This window comes from Nanorana parkeri, unplaced genomic scaffold (genome assembly GCF_000935625.1).
Source record: "Nanorana parkeri isolate BGI_ZX_2015 unplaced genomic scaffold, ASM93562v1 scaffold2132, whole genome shotgun sequence".
Taxonomy (NCBI): Eukaryota; Metazoa; Chordata; class Amphibia; order Anura; family Dicroglossidae; genus Nanorana; species Nanorana parkeri.
Genome location: NW_017308400.1, coordinates 14524 through 33782, shown reverse-complemented (window position 1 = coordinate 33782; position 19259 = coordinate 14524). Strand labels below are relative to the sequence as shown.

The 19259-nt window shown below is 45.0% G+C and overlaps 1 protein-coding gene across 1 annotated transcript in view; it reads left to right on the top strand.

Annotated features, from left to right (window-relative positions):
* LOC108800782 (A disintegrin and metalloproteinase with thrombospondin motifs 3-like) overlaps window positions 1-9748 on the top strand; it is a 106838-nt gene extending 97090 nt beyond the window's left edge. The window contains exons 4-5 of the mRNA XM_018572782.1: window positions 8934-9034; window positions 9716-9748. Coding sequence (XP_018428284.1) covers window positions 8934-9034; window positions 9716-9748 — 134 coding nt within the window. The remainder of the gene's footprint in view (window positions 1-8933; window positions 9035-9715) is intronic.
* Window positions 9749-19259: the final 9511 nt, after the last annotated feature.

The following is a 19259-nucleotide window of genomic DNA, read 5'->3' as shown; positions in this document are numbered from 1 at the left end:
AATTAAATGTAGTCCTATTGAACTAATTAAGTATATATTATTGAGATTCCTTAGCTTACTCATAGAAAGACTTGTAGATTAAACTCCGTGTTTAATCCCTTGGGGGCTAGAGTGTCCAGCTTGTACATCCACATTTTTTCTTTTTGTTTAAGGATTTTATCGAAATCCCCCCTTCTTGCTGAAAGATTTAGTACATAAATCCCTTTTACTTTTAACCCTTCTGGGTTGCCCCTGTGGTATTTGTCAAAATGTTGAGCGATGGGACTATCAATATGTACTGTTTTTTTGTGAAAATGTTTAATATCCCTTAAGTGTTCCCTTTAGTGTTCACACAGTCTGACCCGTAATTGGCATTTCGTCTTACCAATATAATATTTACCACAGGGGCAGCCCAGTTGGTAGATTACCCTGCTTGTTGCACAATTAATAAATTGTTTTATGTGATAGCTCTTCCTCCCATCACTTGTGTGGAATGATTCACTTCTTTCCACAAACGGGCAAATCTGGCACCTCCCACATGGGTACATGCCCACCATCTTAGACCTTTCTTCACCTAGCCACGTCTCCCTTGTACTAGATTTATATTCTGAGGACACTAGTTAGTCCCGTAGGTTACGTGCTCTGCGGGCTACTAGTTGGGGGTATGGGCCCACTATTTCTCCCAGAGTTGGATTTAGGTGTAATATGTGCCAGTGTTTTTTCAGAATTTTCTTTAGTTCCTCCCATTGTGAACCATATTGGGAGGACAGGGTCCTCAAAGTTTTTTCTTTCTTTTATTTTCGCTCCCTCATCCAAAATCTGTGTTCTTGATCTCTGGTTAACCTTGGTTTTACTGTTCCTTAGGGTTCTACGGGAGTATCCTCTTGCTCTGTTGTACATTTCACTAGATTCTTTCTTATAATCGGAAACCCAAGAGCAGATTTGTTTAACCTGTAGGAACTTACCCGTGGGTATCCCATGTATAAGAGACCTTGGGTGATGGCTAGTGGCATGCACGATGGTGTTTGCCGAATGTTGCCTTTCTGAAGGTATTTGTTATTAGCTCCTCATTTTCTATTCTTATTAACAAATCCAAAAATGGAATCTCATACTGACTTACTGTGTATGTCAGTCGTATGTTTTTGTTCACATTTAGTTCGCACATGAAGTTCTCCAGGCTTTCTTGTGGGCCCTCCCACCCATATCATGATGACATCATCAATGTACCTGAGCCAAAGTCTCGTATGGCTCAGGTACAAATTATTGACATATACTTCCTCTGTTTCCCATAGACCCAGATGAAGACAAGCATAGGCTGGTGCCAAGGGGGCCCCCATAGAGGTCCCCTTAATTTGGGGTATAGTATTGGCCATTGAACTGAAAAAAAGTTATTGAGGGCAAATTCCAGCAGCTCCTCTAGGAATTCATTTTGGGCTGCTGCTTGTGGGAAGTGTTGCTCAAGGAAGTGGTGTACTGCCTTTAATCCACAATTGTGCGGGATAGAGGTATATAAGGATTCTACATCTATCCCGACTAAAAGGCATCCCTTTTGGATCTTCATATTATTAAGTTTTTGAAGTACATCTCCCGTGTCCTTTACATAGGAGGGCAGTTCGAAGACCAAGTCTTTGAGAAGTATATCCAAATACTTTCCTAGATTTTCTAATGGACCCAGTACTGCTGAGACTATGGGCCTACCCGGGGGGTTGGATTTATTTTTGTGTATCTTGCGGATGATGTAGAAGGTGGGAATGTTATATTCTTTCGTTCTTAGGAATTTAAATTCTTTGATAGTTAGCAGTCCCACTTCTCTTGCCAAGTCCAGTTTAAAATTGAACTCCAATGTCAAATCTTGGAATGGGGAACTGTCTAATATTTCATAAGTTTCTACATCAGAGAGTAGTCATTTAACTTCTCTCACATACATGTCTTCTGACATTGGAACTACATTCCCTCCCTTGTCACTCATCTTAATGACAATATCCGGCGTTTCCTGTAGTTCTCGTAGGGCCCTTCTCTCTAGCTTTGAAAGGTTATCCTCCCCTTTCACCGACCAATTGTTCAATTTAAGGTCCTTATGTACTAGGTCCTTGAAGAGGCTCAAGTGTGGATTATTAGTGAGATTTGGCATGGTCTGGGATTTAGTACATAAATGGGTCATTCTTATCTCTGGGGAGGCTTTGGATGAACTACATTCCTCCTCTTCATAGTGCGTTAAGATCTTCAAGGGCCTGTCTATCTGCATCAGTTACTGATGTACTTGTTTGTTCAGACCATAAGGTCTCCTTGTTGGTATGCAAACACCTTAGATATACTTTTCTCAGATAGAGATTTAGGTCCTTGAAGATCGTAAACTCATTCATCCCCTCCACAGGGGAGAAGGATAGGCCTCTTTTAAGGAGGCTAATAAATTCTATTTTTAAAGGGAAATTCGATAAGTTGATGACTTAATTTCCCTGCTTTTCCTCTGCCTTTTCCTGTATGGGATCTGAGTTTAGTTCCGTCTCCCTCTCAGTCTGGTGGAAACCACTTCCTCTGTGCGATTTCCTACCTCTCTTTCTACACCCTTTCCTCTGCCCTCTTGTCTTTCCCTGACCACCTTTGTGTACTTCCGGGTATTCTCTCATTCGCCTAAAAAACTAACCGACCTTTTGGTTCCCTCATTTTCACTCTCACTGGATGATCTCTCCCTACTTTTATGAAAAAAATCTTCTAGATTGGCTCCGCCCCCTTCATTGTGTTAGATAAAAAATCTGACATTTCTCCCAATCATCAAGATCCCGCTGGAATTTGGATTGTTTTGTAGATCTCATTCCTTTGGGTTCTCTCCACTTCCTTCTTCAGGAAGTAATTTCGTTTCAGGAAAGCATCATGTTCCTTAAAGGGGTCCAGTCCCTGTGTACTCTCCTCTATCTGTCGTTCTAAGTCCCTCATTTGTAGAGTCTCTTCCTCCACTATCAGCTTCATTATTTCCAGGCCATGTCCTATACATTGTTGTTTCCATTTCTCTAAGAATCTATCATTCTGTAGATGTTCGGCCGGGACTACCCTTGGCCAGCTGGAAGCACTTTTGTAGCTCCGTACGACGTACGTCCTTGGCAGCGAAAGGGTTAAACCCCTCGGGATCATCGCAGCTCTAATATAGGATTCTAAAGACATCCTGTCCCATTTGCGATTTAGGTGTTTTAAAATTAGTTTTTTATGTTGTCCGAATCTCTTATTTATGTCCATCTCAGTTTCTTGTATCTTGGCCCCTCCTCTTTTAAACTCTTCTTTTATTTCGTCGTCTATTTCACTATTGAGGGTATATGCCATCTTTTTAAAAAAAAGCCTGTGGAGTTGTGATGTAGAGACACACACATGGAAGTGAGCTACCTTACATATGCTTGATGGGCAGATCAATTCTTAGAGATACTGCTCATACCCCAGGTGGTAGAAACAAGGTTAACCGCTCAGGAGTGAATGTTTTGCACATGAATGAAATGACAACGTTGTCAATTTTAAAGGTGGTATTGGGTGATGGTGCAATATTTTTCTATGCATCATTTATATTATCAATAAAAGTATTTACATCTTTTTCCATATATGGTCTGAAGTAACTTCTTTGGTCAGCGCATAGGTTAGTGCTTGCGACCGTCCTTTGCTCTTTTCTTGCATGGGTTAATTGATTGTCTCCGGGGAATCCCCCCTAAAATTCCATACCAGACCCTTTATCCGGGCATAGGCCTAGCAGAGCCCATACTAGGCCACATGCCCTCGGCACTGGGAGGGTTCTTTTCCAGGATCACCCCTGGTAATACAATTGAAGTAAAAAAAACACTTTTTGAAAAATTATTTAATTGAAAAAAAGTCCTTTATTGTAAAAAAAATAAAATAAAATATCCATCTACGTAATCAGGGGTCAATCACGATGTCCAGCGTTGTCCACGATGACGACTCGACAAGATAAAAAATAGAACAATAAAAAAATACATAGAATAGAGATAATAATAATAAAAAAAAGATGACCGCTGTCCCATATGCTCGCAATGAACACCCGCCACATGGCATTTTGACAGATGCCGGGAAAACAAACAATTGAGCGGAGCTAGCAGTTACAGCTAACTCTGCCCAACTGTGAACAGTTTTACGTCATCTAAGGCCTGGTTCACACCTGTACGTTTTGTAGCGCGTTCAACGCTCTACGAACGCTCTACAAAACGCTCAAACACGACAATCCCATTGTTTTCTATGGGTATGGTTCACACCTTGCCATAAAAACGCGCGTCACTGAACGCGCGACAAACACGCATATTCGATATGCCTAGGTGTGAACAGAGCCTTACAGGTGAGCCATGATTGGGCAAAGTCATCATGACTTTGTCCAATCATGGCTCTCACAGAGTACTGAGCCCTGATTGGGCAAAGCCTTTAGCCAATTAGGGCTTCACAAGGTGCTTTGCCTTGTGGGGCGTTCAGCGGTCAAATAGACCGCCAAACACCCTTATAGTTCGTGTGTTCGGCAACACACGAACTAGCAATGTTTGAGGCGAACTCACGTTCGACTCGAGCATCCAGCCCGACCCTACTGGTCACGTCCAGACAAGGTGTGTAACCCATCTCAAGAGGATTGCTCAGTAATATCCTGTTAAGGAAGCCTATCACAAAAAAAGTGTAAGGCTCTGGTGGTGGATCGGGCTATCTCTTGCCTTTACAAGTACCTGACAGCACTGGTTGAGGAAATTCTGGTCTTAAAATAGCCTGTAGACAAAAGGCTGGTGGGCTTGCTTAAGGCTTTTTTCCATTGGTGAGTGTGGCCATGCAACTGACTGTTGTCTTGATGGCAAATGCCAGACACTTGCAGTGTCGACTAAGTGCATGGCGCATGACAAGGGGTTGATCCTCATGGATTCATCATAAATCCAAAACCTAGAGCTCCTTCCTCCTTAAACCTGCTAAGCCTGGCACCAAGTCAGCCTCGCAATGCCCTCATTTCTTCAAACAGAGATGTCTGTCGGCCTTTTTTACCAACTGATCTTGGGACATTAGGGATCTTCGGGTCAAAGACATAGAAGGGAATTTATCAACACTGGAGCAGGCAAAATCTGGAGCAGCTGTGCATGTCAACCAATCAGCCACTCTTTCTCATTTTCAAATCTTATCTGAACAACCTGAAGAGAGAAGCTAATTGGTTGCCATGCACAGGTGCTCCAGATTTTGTCTGCTCCGGTTTTGATAAATTTCCACCATAGTGTCTTGGGGATACAGACTGGAATTTTAGTCCTTCCTCTCTCTGTGCTTCATGCCTTTTGACATTTTTGTCTTTTCTGTAGAGACTTAGGAATCTCTATGCTGTCTTGCAGCTCCTTGGGAGTGATTGTTCCAGTTCCCAGGAGGAACACTTTTAATGGTTTTACTCTAACTTGTTCATGGTTCCCAAACCAAGGGCAGGTCTTCGCTCTATCCTGGAACAGAAGGTTCTAAACACCTTTCTACCAGTCCAAAAGGTTTGCATAGAATCAACGTATTTCTGCAACAAGGGGAATTTATAGACATCAAGGATTTGTATTTATTTGTGGTCAGAGTCTGAACATGAACATGCGTAAAACCCCTACATACCGAGACCTGAGGTTTGCCGTGGTCGCCCTGGACAATATGCCTAAAAGAGGGCAAACTCAAATGTATTGTAAAAGAGGTATGGGTGGGTGGGATACCAGGACACGATCCGACTGTGAGTAGGAGAACTGTGGCCGTATTTACAGGCCAGCCTCCTCCCACAAATTCAAGCTGGCCAATAGTCAGCCTTCCTACTTGTGGTCAGAGTCTGGACACGAACATGCTGTGAGATTTAGCTTTCAATGGTATGACCTCGTTTTAAGGGCTTCTGTGCCCACTTTTATTGAATCCAACTCAAAAGTCCACACAGGTTTACCCTCGCAGGGGTTTTCAAACAACATACAGCTTTTCTTCAGCAACAATTACACTTTTCAGTCTCACCGACTTTAGGAAGGTCCTTTAACAAAATGTCTGGCCACACAGGCTGTATTCAAACACTAGCCACACCGGCTTGTCCTTTTGCCTCTTGCCACACAGGCTGCTGTTTTTGCCACACAGGCGGATTGCCACACAGGCTGCTCGTTTGCCACACAGGCAGATTGCCACACAGGCTGCTCGTTCGCCACACAGGCTGATTGCTACACAGGCTGTCTGCTCCCCAGTCCACCAGACACACAGTCTAGTTCTAGGGTGGGGCTCTTCTCTTAGGAGGCTGGAACTTCTTTTAGAGGCCCTAACAAGCCAGCTAGCTTCAGCTGGGCTTGTTACCTCTGAACCTCCAGCCCTCTCAGCACTCCCCCCTAGAGGAAGAACTTAATTATTACACCTGAACACAGACATCCCTAACTGCCTGCTGCCACAATGCGTAAAACCCCTACGTACCGCAACCTAAGGTGTGACTTGGACAATATGTCTAAAAGGGGGCAAAAACCACACTTATAGGAATATAATAATGTATGTTTAATGTAACTTGTAACACTTCAATCAATCAAACTAGTAAATGCTTGGGCCATTTCTACTTTCGGATCTGGAATATATCTGGTGTAGCAAGAAGAGTTCCATCATCCCAGATGCTTGATGACATGTGCTGGGATGCCTTTCCTTGATGCTGCTGATGCTGCTCTTATACGGAATTAATGACCTGAATATTGAACTGTATTCAAGCCAAGGTTTGCTAAAAGAATATGAATATGCTTAATAAATTGACTAGTAGAGAGAGGGAAAACCAGAAAGGGAAGCAAAAGACTATCTCTAGAATGGTGAGTGAGTGTGTGACCTAACTGATCAAAAACTGCCAATGGGCACCAGGCATTACCTATCGGAAAGAACTTGACCACATGCCCAGGGCCCACCTGACGAGTTTTATTACAGGGCAACTGCAATAAGTAACAATTTCTTGATTTGACGAAACGCTTTAATACGGGTGCACCTGACCTAGATTGTGCCACCTCCCCAGGTCTTAAAAAGCCAAATAGATAGCTGCTTCGAGCACTTAACTATTAAACATGCCAAATGGAGAAAGGGAAAGTACATCAGATAATTTACAGAAAATATCACCTAAAATAGGCAATCGGATTCACTTAACCTTGTGATTTTTCTGAATGCCCTTCGGAATGGCTTAAACAGGGTTTTGAAGGGATAAGAAATGCTGCACCCCTGCCAGGTATAACCAGATGGTATTATAGGATAAATATAGAATAGATATCCCAGGCCCGGTGATAAGCCCTCAGGAATTCTAGATAACGTCTTTTATTGATGCATCATGCAACAATACACTTATTGCAACGTTTCGGGGTCACACAGGATCCCCTTCATCAGGCAGAACAAGTGAAAAAACGGCCACCTGGACGGTGGCCATCCGTCGACTACTGATGCACCCAACCCATTCATCAAGGATTTAGCGGTAAGGAGTGCAATGGGTACACTGACTATTACCCAGTTATTTACAAACTACCTGGCCAGCTGGAAGCACTTTTGTAGGTCCGTATGCCATACGTCCTTGGCAGCGAAAGGGTTAATGACACTGCTGTGACCAGTAATTAATTCAATCCATCACTAGTTGATGATAATCTGGCACTGGTGTGCCCACCGGATCTGCTTCTGGATTCCGGAAAAAGAAATGAAGAAAGTCAAGACGTGACAATGCATCAGCAGAAATATTGCTCAACCCTTCTATGTACATGCAATTGAAATGGAAACCATACTGTAATGCTGTCATGTTAATTTACGCATGAAAGCCATGATAGCTATTGATTTGGGCCTTGATGATTTCCGCTGTGGCTAAATTATACGTATGGAAAACCACCATGTTTTCTGACCACTGATGCCCCCAGATCACTGCTGCCACTACTATGGGGTATATTTCCAAACGGGCGGATGTCTGTACAAACATAGCTATCCAAAATACATCTGCTGGCCAGGAACTAGCCATCCAGTGAGTGCAAACCCACAGATGCTGCAGCATCTGAAAAAACATAGGGGAGGATACTGTCGATCGAGCGAGGTTCTCTTCTCTGATCAGGATCTCAACTGCAGAGGTTAGGGCTGACCAGTGTACCACACTATGAGTCACACAACTCTGTTATGTTATGTAAGGGAGTAACAGTGATTAAGGTACAGTTCCACAACATACACTCTATGGTAATTGAGAGCGATCGCATTAACTGTGGAACATCATACACCGTGGGTATTTTTACAATGTTGAGTCATGCACAGTCTCTTGCTGCATTACCTCATGCAGGCGACTCAGTGCAACCCTTGACCCAATTGTGTTTTAACTTGTATCATATAATAAGAAATAATAACCCTGGGGGAAAACCCACCTAATTGTAAATATAGGCAGATACATAGTCCAGTGGTGGCTACAAGCTGTAGCACAACGTTAGGTAAAAATTAACTCATGTGGTATAACAGCGTGGTATTATGGACTTGTAGTTCAAGCACAGCAATCAATAATATAACAGCGTGGTATTATGAACTTGTAGTTCCTGCACATCAATCAGTAACAGCGTGGTATTATGGACTTGTAGCTCAAGCACATCAATCAATGGTATAAGAGCATGGTATTATGGACTTGTAGTTCATGCACATCAAACAGTGGTATAACAGCATGGTATTATGGACTTGTACTTCATGCACATCAGTCAATGATATAACAACGTGACAGTAGTTGTGGAGAGTATTTGCAGTTTTAGGAGGAAACAGCAGCTCCCCAGCTCCCTTCGTATAGCTTCTGGGTGAGATAATTTTCAAGAAATATATTTCCCCTTAGGAATGTCCCCCAGTACAGCTGGGTAGAATAATCCACAGCAACAAGTTTAGGATGGAGAGTGAAGTAGTGTCGGTGGGGTTGATTGCTTGGCGTCCTCAACAACACTAGGACGCCAAGTAATTGAGAACCCCACCGTTTTATCCGACAGCCGACGTGAGCGTGAAGGAGCGGTACGTCACTGCCGTCGTGACAGAGACGGATCAAGGTGACGGCGCTGGAGTGGGAGGAGCCAGATCGCCTCGAGCGGAGGTAAGTCTGTTACAGGCCTGAGGCACAATCATGGATATCCCATTCCAACTATTCAAAAACTGATCCCACATGATCAAATCAGCTCGAGCATTTACGTCCAATCGAACTGACGAAGCTGATTCCGTGCTTGCTGGAACAGGGCTAGTAACCTGCAGACAAATTACCTACCTTGTGGGATGATTCTCATCACAAACTTTAGCATACCAAGTAGAGACTGTAATTCTTTCTTGGTACAAAAGTGAGATGCTACTAAAGAATGGATAACCAGTTTGATCCTATGTAATTTATCTTGGGGCAAACTAGCTTGTAACTTATCTGTGTCTAAAGTAATCCCTAAAAAGGTAATCACTTGGGCAGGTCCCTCTACTTTGTGAGCAGCTACCGGAATATTTAACTGTTCAAAAACTTGCAATAGCACTTGTAAATCCTTCAGGGCCCTCCTAGGGCTTTCAATCAATAAGACATCATCCAAATAATGGATGGCTTCCTGGCAACCTTGTGATTTAGACAAAATCCATTCTAGTGCTTGCACAAGAGAATCAAACAGCCAGGGACTGCTCTTGGATCCAAAAGTTAATTTAGTGCCAAAATAATATATCCCTTGCCATTTAATGCCATGCCACTGCCACAGAGTTTGCTTAATAGGAAGTAATTTAAACACATCTGAAATATCCGCCTTAGACAACCAAGAACCCTTACCTGTTTGAAGAATAACCTGAATAGCCTGATCCACTGAAGCATATTTTAGTGAAAAATCTTCTGATAAAATTAAGGAATTTAAACATGGAACATGTGAAGAATGAGGAGCGGACAAATCGTAAATTAATCGAAATTCATTGGAATACTTCCCCTGTACCACCCCAATAGGACTCACCCTAGTCAGAAGGCTTTTACGTTGGATGGTGCATGCACATCAGAAGCGCTCACCCAAGAATCTTCTGCAGGGCCGTATCCTTTCCAACGCAAGTATTCCACCCAATTCCATGGGGTTTAGTGTTTTAGTGTCTTATATCTAGAAGCTCCTCCACTTCATATTCCTCCTCTCCATGTATTATTACTGGACCAGGTTGCGATGTTGGAATCCTATAAGCAGTGTCATCAAGCCTTAATAAAGAGATGTGGAACACTGGATGTATTCTAAAACTATTTGGACGTTGAAGTTTCATCGCTACTGGCAACACGATCTTCTCTATAGCAAACGGTCCAATAAATCTGGGACCCAACATTTGGAGGGGCATTGGAGCTTCAAATACTTAGTGGACAGCCACACCTTTTCCCCCACTTTGAGTGACCGCTCTGCCATGTGGAATTTATCATAGTACTTCTTGTATAATTTCTGAGCTGATTGTAATGTTCGTCTCAAAAAAACGTACATATCGGTTATATTCTTGATGTGAGTTTCTACATCTGGAATGCGGCAAGGAACAGGAGAACTGGGAAGCATGGTTGGATGGAAACCATAGTTCGTGAAGAAGGGGGACATATTGATGGAACGATGGACTTGGTTGTTGTAAGCAAACTAAGCTAGAGACAAGAAGGGTAGTCAGTCATCCTGTAAATGAGAGATATAGCAACGAAGGTACTGCCCCAAAGTCTGATTAGTTCACTCAGTCTACCCATTGGACTGTGGGTGGAAGGCAGTGGTCAGGTTTCTCTGAATGCCAAGTTGCTCACAAAATGCTTCCCAGAACTTGGACGTGAATTAGCTTCCCCTGTCACTGACTATGGTCTTGGGTAATCTGTGTAACTTATATACCTCCTTGATGAACAAGTGTGCGGTTTGTCCATTGGCAGCTATGAAGTGTGACATCTTGGTGAGACGTCTACTACCATCATAATGTTGTTATGCCTCTGAGCTGGGGGTCCAGACTGGGTGTTTGTCAAAATAGAAAGAAGGAGGAAAGAATCCCAAGAGTATCAGTGAGGGTGAAAAGCACGACAAACAGAAGAATTTGGTCATCCCATATGTAGCTGGGTTGTCTGAGAAACTCAGAAGGGTTTTTAAAAAACATCACATCCCTGTCTGCTTTAAACCCAGCAATACACTGAGACAACAACTGGTTCACCCAAAATACCCAACACCAAAACACAAGATGAACAACATTGTGTATACAGTCCAGTGCAATGAGGAGTCCTCAGAATTGTATGTCGGTGAAACAGCAGCTACACCAGAAGAGCCAAACCTTCTGGTCAGGCTTCATCTATTGTCTGGCACAAACAATGCTGTTTTAACACTTCTCTCTGGGCAGGTTATTAACACCTCCTAGCTCCAATTGTGCAAATGCAATCAACACCTGGTTGCAACTAACAGATTATGTGGATTGGAACAACATTCACCATATTTATTCCCAGATAATTTTTGTACAAGTCATTCTGAATTGAGAAAGTGAAACGCCTTCAAGAAAAATACAGCAAGTCCAGTTGCCTTGACTTAATTTTTACAGATCTACTTCCTGAATCTCAAGCATTTTTCCAGCTTGGCATACAGTCGTTGCTCTCGGAGGCCGGTTAATACGACCCGGACGTGATCCCGGTGTTCTGTCAGGATATTATATAAGGATGTCATGAGGTTAGACCACTACGAAAACAACCAAAATGTCTCGTAATATGTCATGAATGAATCTTTGGAAAGTTGCTGGGGCATTACATAGCCCAAGGGGCATCACCAAGTATTCAAAATGCCCATAGCGGCATCTAAAGGCAGTCTTCCACTCATCCCCCTGTCTCACTCTCGCAAGGTTGTATGCTCCCCACAGGTCAATCTTGGTGAAGAAGGTTGCTGAGCGCTGTGACGGACTGAACCGTCACGGGGGCTGTTGGAGGAGCCTGGGGGCTAGCCTCCTTCCTACTGACTATGGACCTAGAACTATGGAGACCCCCCTCAGACCTCTTGGGGTTCCAAGGAACTATTAACCCTGATGTATGTGTGGAGTTTATATGCCACATCTTTCCCATTGCCCATTAAAGGTGCAGGGTGTGAATCCAGCAACACAAAAAGGGTTAACTCTGCACTGAGACTCCCAATGAATGTGTTACAGTTTATTTGTCCCTTTGTTCTATTGTGTTGATGATGGGATTAAGATAGCTGACTCTAGGAGTAGCTGACTCCGGGTCTAGATGAGTAGATCACCTTATGATACACTCGGCAGATAATCCCATCACTTGTGTCCCCTCTCTCCCTATTCATTAATTAAGGCATTGGGGTGTGGCTCCAGGAAGGAGATCTAAAGGCCATTCATACTCCCTTTGAGGAGGGAGAGAGTCCGCAGCCTTCTTTTTGAACATGTCACTGTATTCTTGGTAGACGGAAGGCAGGGTCACTGTAGAATCCATGAAGGGTTCCAGCGTGAGGCCCACAGTGCTGGAATTAAGGCAAGTCGAAGTACAGAAGACTGATGAGAACAGTAGTTTACCTGTTCCCCAGTCTATGGAGGGATTATGCTGTCGTAGCCATGGGAGCCCAGGGACTAGGGGAAATAAGGGAGAGGAGACCACATCAAATGACAGGCTCTCTTTGTGTGGACCTATGACGAGGGTGAGTTTTTTAGTTTTCAAGATCACTGGTCCGGACTTGATAGGCGATCCATTAATAAGTTGAATATGTAATGGACAGACCTTTTCCTGAATCCATTAAGCATCAGCTGGCAACGGAGTCGAGCGGAATGGAATTATTTTCCCACTGTACAGAGAGAGAGACAGACAGGTGAGATGAGCAGGGTCGGGGTAACAAATTCACATGTGGAACCGCAGCAGCAGTCTTATCTTTTTGGATGAAGGCCGCACCTTACACTCCCTCACACAGTGCCCTAATCTCCCATAATACAAGGGCAGGCCCTGGGATCTATTCATTCTTTTGTCAGCCTCTGATAGTGGGCCCCTGATCAATCCAATCTGCATAGGTTCTTTTTCGGTCTCAACAGCTATACTGGCGAGACCCCGGGTCCTGGGGAGACATGACTTGGGTAGGAAAAACGGTCGAACGCCCTCTCTCGACGTCTCTCCTGGAGGCGTCTGTCAATTTGTATGGTGTAACGAAGTGTACAGCGCTAAATGCCCTTCAGGAAATTAGATAACGGTAGGGATCAGATGATGTCACCTCCGTGTCAAGCAATCGTGAAAAAGTGTATATATAATAAATATTTGTGTAAAAACTTATAGTACGTTATAAAATGTGTCAACAGGTGTCATAAAAAGCATGTCATACATGAACCTTATTAAGTAAATAAATAAAAATCTACAAAGAACATGTGTCATATATGTGAAAAAATATTATTATATTAAATAAATAAATAAACATGTGTCATATATGTGAAAAATAAAATATCGCATTATAAAACAGTCTCTGTTGTTTTCTTTCGAAAATAAGTGGAAATATGCACCTATAATATAAAAAATGCACCCAAAGTTCTTAAAGCTCTCCGATCTTCAAAACAAAAGAGCCCAGAAGAATGAGAATAAAAATCAAAATCAAAAGAAATGTCCAGTATTGTGAAGTGTCCAACGAAAAAACGATAGAAGAAAAAAGCAGGCAGATCCCCTATAGGGAATGCACTCACCAGATCCCTGATGGTCGAAAGCCTTTATTCTTATCCAATGGAGGCCAAAGATGTATGTCCTCTTCTCCCGTTTGGTGAAAGCCTCAGGCTACAGAACCCGCTTGCTTCTCCGAGGTGAAGGGATTACAATCTTTGCTGTTAGGTCTCCTCTATTGGGTATCCATCCGGACAAAGAACACAAGAAATGCGCTCATAGCGTAGTAAGTTCAACTTTAATGGGTCCAAAATAATAAATACAGACAAACAAGCGCTCTATAAAAATTCCATAAAAATCAACGTGGAAAGCCGGCTAGTCACTCAATCTGAGTGCAAAAAGGACTGGAACAATGACGTAAAGGTAGGCCCGCCCCCGACGTGTTTCGTCACATGGACGTTCTCAAGGGATGACCTGTCAGCTCCTGTAAGGCTTCCGTCCAGCCGTTCATGGACGGGAGGTGGTTAAAAAGAGATCTAGCTGCATGACATTTACTTGGCTTAGTTATGTCGATTTAACCGTGCATGTTGTCTTGGGATGAGCATGGTAGCAGTTAACACAAACATGTAATAATCTACATTGGCTGTAATTACATGCCGTATAAAAGTAGTTATTACATATCTTTGATTTCCCTAAAAAATTTAAAGGTCTGCCCAATTTGTCAAACTGAGTGGTCTGATGAGTGCTCCCCGCAATACTAGGGCCTTTGGATGAACAAGGGGTGGCCATTGGTTCAGCTAATGGGCACCATGCAGTAGTATGTGCAGGTGACTGGCAGGTTGCCCATACCGGGGATCTAAGGCTGGCAAAGCCCACCCCAACCCAGCCTTACCATTCATAGTGGAGGTGGATGTATCTGAGACTGGAGTAGGTGCCCTCCTGTCTCAACGTTCTTCGCCCGAGGGCCAACTTCATCCATGTGGGTTCTTTTCTAAGAAACTGTCCCCGGCTGAGTGCAAGTATGAAATTGGCGTCAGGGAATTGTTGGCAATCGTCTTGGCTCTCAAGGAATGGTGACATCTCCTTGAAGGGACCACTGTTCCTGTGTTAATACTCACTGACCACATGAATCTCACCTATCTCTCGGTGGTTAAATGCCTATCCTCCTGGCAGGCCAGATGGGCCTTGTTCTTGTCTCATTTCAACTACATTGTTTCTTATTTCCCTGGGTCTAGAAACATTAAGGCTGACGCCCTGTCCCGCCAGTTTGCCGTACTGTCCAAGGAGGATACTGAACCTGTTCCTATTGTACCTCCTAATCGCATTCTTGCCTCAGTACGCTCCAGTTGGACGTCACCTTTGGGAGGACAAATTTTGGCTGCTCAGTACGAAGCTCTGTAACGTCCCTACCTCATAGCAGGGATCCCGGCCATCACGAGCGGCAATGTCGGAGCTCGAGTGACGTCACGAACGGCGATGTCATCCGACTCTTCCCCCTTCTCCTATTTAGGGCGGCAGATTCAATTACCTGGCGTTCGTGCTTGGAGCCTGACGCCAGGTATACACCCTCCAGCAGACCTATATTGGGCCGGACGAGAGCCCCTTCCTTCACCCACTATTGGGCCGGACGTGAGCCCCTTCCTTCACCCTCTATTGGGCCGGACGTGGGCCCCTACCTTCACCCACTATTGGGCCGGATAGTGCCCCAGCTCAACTCCACTCCTTTTTGGCCGGATAAAGCCCCAACTCAGCTCGCCTCGTTTGGGCCGGACAGAGCCCCTCCTCCTTGGCTGTTGCAGGCAGTCCACGGCTCCGCTTCCGTCCAACCCTCCTGTGGAGAGTTTGCTGTCGTTTACCAGAAGCAGACTGAAGACTCGCACTTCCCGTTCCAGGCCACCGGGTGGCAGCAACACACCTCTGATCTGCTCACCGCAAGTATCATACCATTATATACAGCTTAATACTGTGAACTGCCATTATATAAAGCTTATTGCTGTGAACTGCCATTATATATAAGCTTAATACTGTGAACTGCCATTTTATATACAGCATAATACCGGGAAGTGCCAGTACAAAGTGCCAATTACCCTCAATGTGAACTGTCATATAAATCCGGTTATCCAGTTGCTCCCATACTTGACTGTATAAAGCCTATACCAATAAAAACCTCCTGCATTACAAAACCTCTGAAGCTGTGATTCAACCCAACCCTTAAAATACAACCACCCCATTACAAGCTCCTCCGGAGTGACCGGTGGGAAAATGCTTTGTACCGGTAGACCTCCGAACTAAGCTCCTTTCCATATACCACAATGCCAAAGCTTCAGGCCACCCGGGCAGGAATCAGATGATTTGGTCTGTGACTAGACCATTTTGGTGGCCGGGGATCCGTACTGACATTGCTGATTTTGAAGCTTCGTGTCAGGTTTGTGCTTAGTCCAAAAACCCCCGCCACCTTTCTGTGGGATTGTTGCAGCCCATCCCGAATGGCGAGTGCTCCTGGACACACTTATCCATGGGTTTTATTGTGGACATGCCTAATTCTAAAGGCCACACGACTATCCTCATGGTGGTAGATAGATGTTTGAAGATAATTCATTGTTTTCCATTAAAAAGACTTCTTTCTGCCCATGAGCTTGCCATCATTTTTGCCAGAGAGGTCTTCCGATTGCATGGGGTACCTCAGATCATTGTTTCGGATAGGGGCAGCCAGTTTGTCTCTCGGTTTTGGTGTGCCATCTGGGCTCAGTTGGGGATTCAGCTTTCCTTCTCCTCAGCTTACCATCCCCAGTCCAACGGTGCTGCAGAGCGGGCTAACCAAGCCTTGGAGCAATTCCTAAGACCTGAGTTACATCTCAGACCATCATGACAACTGGTTGGACCTGTTACCGTGTGCAGAGTTCGCTCATAATAGCCACGTCAACTCCTCCACTCGCCTTTCACCCTTCCTGGTCAACTTTGGGTTTCAACCTGCTGTGTTGCCCGATTCGTTCCAATCCCAAATGTTACCGGCTCTGGAGGACCACTACACTCCACATGGGTACAGGTCCAGGAGTGTCTTCAACGTGCAGCTCGAGACCGGAAGCACCAGGCTGATCGTAGATGTATGCCTGCTCCATCCTACCAGGTCGGGGAGAGGGTTTGGCTGTCCTCTCACAATTTGCACCTCCGGGTTCCCACAACAAGCTGGCTTCCCGTTACGTTGGACCATATCGTATCCTTTGCAAGATCAATCCAGTAGCTTAGACCTCCCTAAGTCCATGAGCATTCCCAATGTTTTTCATGTCTCACTCCTTAAGCCGCTGATCTGTAATCGCTTCCCATCATAGTTAACGATCATGAGAAGTATGTTATTCGCAGTATAATTGATTCCTGTGTGTCCAGGGTCCGTTTGCAGTATTTGGTTCATTGGAAAGGCTATGGTCTTGAGTGGCATCTGAAGATGTTCACACCTCCGCTCTTATGCGCTCCTTTCATGCTCGTTTTCCTTCTAAACCAGGTCCCTCTCCACAGGGAGGAGGGGCGTGGGGTGGAACTGTCAGGGTTCTACCCTGATTTTACTGGTTTGCCGCATTCTGGCTTGGCTGGCATTTCACTCAGCGGTATACTGAGACGCCACAGCCGGAACGGATCCCGAGGCAGAGCCAGCTGTACTTGCCCCCTATCTAGAGGCAGAGCCAGCTGTACCTGCCCCATCCCCCGTCCGTTCCGCCAGTCAGCGCTGGCAGATCGGAGCAGGGAGAGGGGAATCCAGGGGGATCGAGAGGTGATAACTGCCATTATATATAAGCTTAATACTGTGAACTGCCATTTTATATACAGCATAATACCGGGAAGTGCCAGTACAAAGTGCCAATTACCCTCAATGTGAACTGTCATATAAATCCGGTTATCCAGTTGCTCCCATACTTGACTGTATAAAGCCTATACCAATAAAAACCTCCTGCATTACAAAACCTCTGAAGCTGTGATTCAACCCAACCCTTAAAATACAACCACCCCATTACAAGCTCCTCCGGAGTGACCGGTGGGAAAATGCTTTGTACCGGTAGACCTCCGAACTAAGCTCCTTTCCATATACCACAATGCCAAAGCTTCAGGCCACCCGGGCAGGAATCAGATGATTTGGTCTGTGACTAGACCATTTTGGTGGCCGGGGATCCGTACTGACATTGCTGATTTTGAAGCTTCGTGTCAGGTTTGTGCTTAGTCCAAAAACCCCCGCCACCTTTCTGTGGGATTGTTGCAGCCCATCCCGAATGGCGAGTGCTCCTGGACACACTTATCCATGGGTTTTATTGTGGACATGCCTAATTCTAAAGGCCACACGACTATCCTCATGGTGGTAGATAGATGTTTGAAGATAATTCATTGTTTTCCATTAAAAAGACTTCTTTCTGCCCATGAGCTTGCCATCATTTTTGCCAGAGAGGTCTTCCGATTGCATGGGGTACCTCAGATCATTGTTTCGGATAGGGGCAGCCAGTTTGTCTCTCGGTTTTGGTGTGCCATCTGGGCTCAGTTGGGGATTCAGCTTTCCTTCTCCTCAGCTTACCATCCCCAGTCCAACGGTGCTGCAGAGCGGGCTAACCAAGCCTTGGAGCAATTCCTAAGACCTGAGTTACATCTCAGACCATCATGACAACTGGTTGGACCTGTTACCGTGTGCAGAGTTCGCTCATAATAGCCACGTCAACTCCTCCACTCGCCTTTCACCCTTCCTGGTCAACTTTGGGTTTCAACCTGCTGTGTTGCCCGATTCGTTCCAATCCCAAATGTTACCGGCTCTGGAGGACCACTACACTCCACATGGGTACAGGTCCAGGAGTGTCTTCAACGTGCAGCTCGAGACCGGAAGCACCAGGCTGATCGTAGATGTATGCCTGCTCCATCCTACCAGGTCGGGGAGAGGGTTTGGCTGTCCTCTCACAATTTGCACCTCCGGGTTCCCACAACAAGCTGGCTTCCCGTTACGTTGGACCATATCGTATCCTTTGCAAGATCAATCCAGTAGCTTAGACCTCCCTAAGTCCATGAGCATTCCCAATGTTTTTCATGTCTCACTCCTTAAGCCGCTGATCTGTAATCGCTTCCCATCATAGTTAACGATCATGAGAAGTATGTTATTCGCAGTATAATTGATTCCTGTGTGTCCAGGGTCCGTTTGCAGTATTTGGTTCATTGGAAAGGCTATGGTCTTGAGTGGCATCTGAAGATGTTCACACCTCCGCTCTTATGCGCTCCTTTCATGCTCGTTTTCCTTCTAAACCAGGTCCCTCTCCACAGGGAGGAGGGGCGTGGGGTGGAACTGTCAGGGTTCTACCCTGATTTTACTGGTTTGCCGCATTCTGGCTTGGCTGGCATTTCACTCAGCGGTATACTGAGACGCCACAGCCGGAACGGATCCCGAGGCAGAGCCAGCTGTACTTGCCCCCTATCTAGAGGCAGAGCCAGCTGTACCTGCCCCATCCCCCGTCCGTTCCGCCAGTCAGCGCTGGCAGATCGGAGCAGGGAGAGGGGAATCCAGGGGGATCGAGAGGTGAGCGAACCTGGTATGTGTTCGCTCACCTCCCGATCTACTGAGCCGACCTGTGACAGTCTCATTGTCACAGGTCGGCTAAAACTATGAGGTGAGTGGAAATCACTCATCTCATAGTTCTCCTTTAATAAATATTTTAACTAGCATCTTTCGCTTGTCTGGTTTTCATTGTGCTCTGACACTTCCCAATCTTCATCTGGAATGGTTCCAAGATCA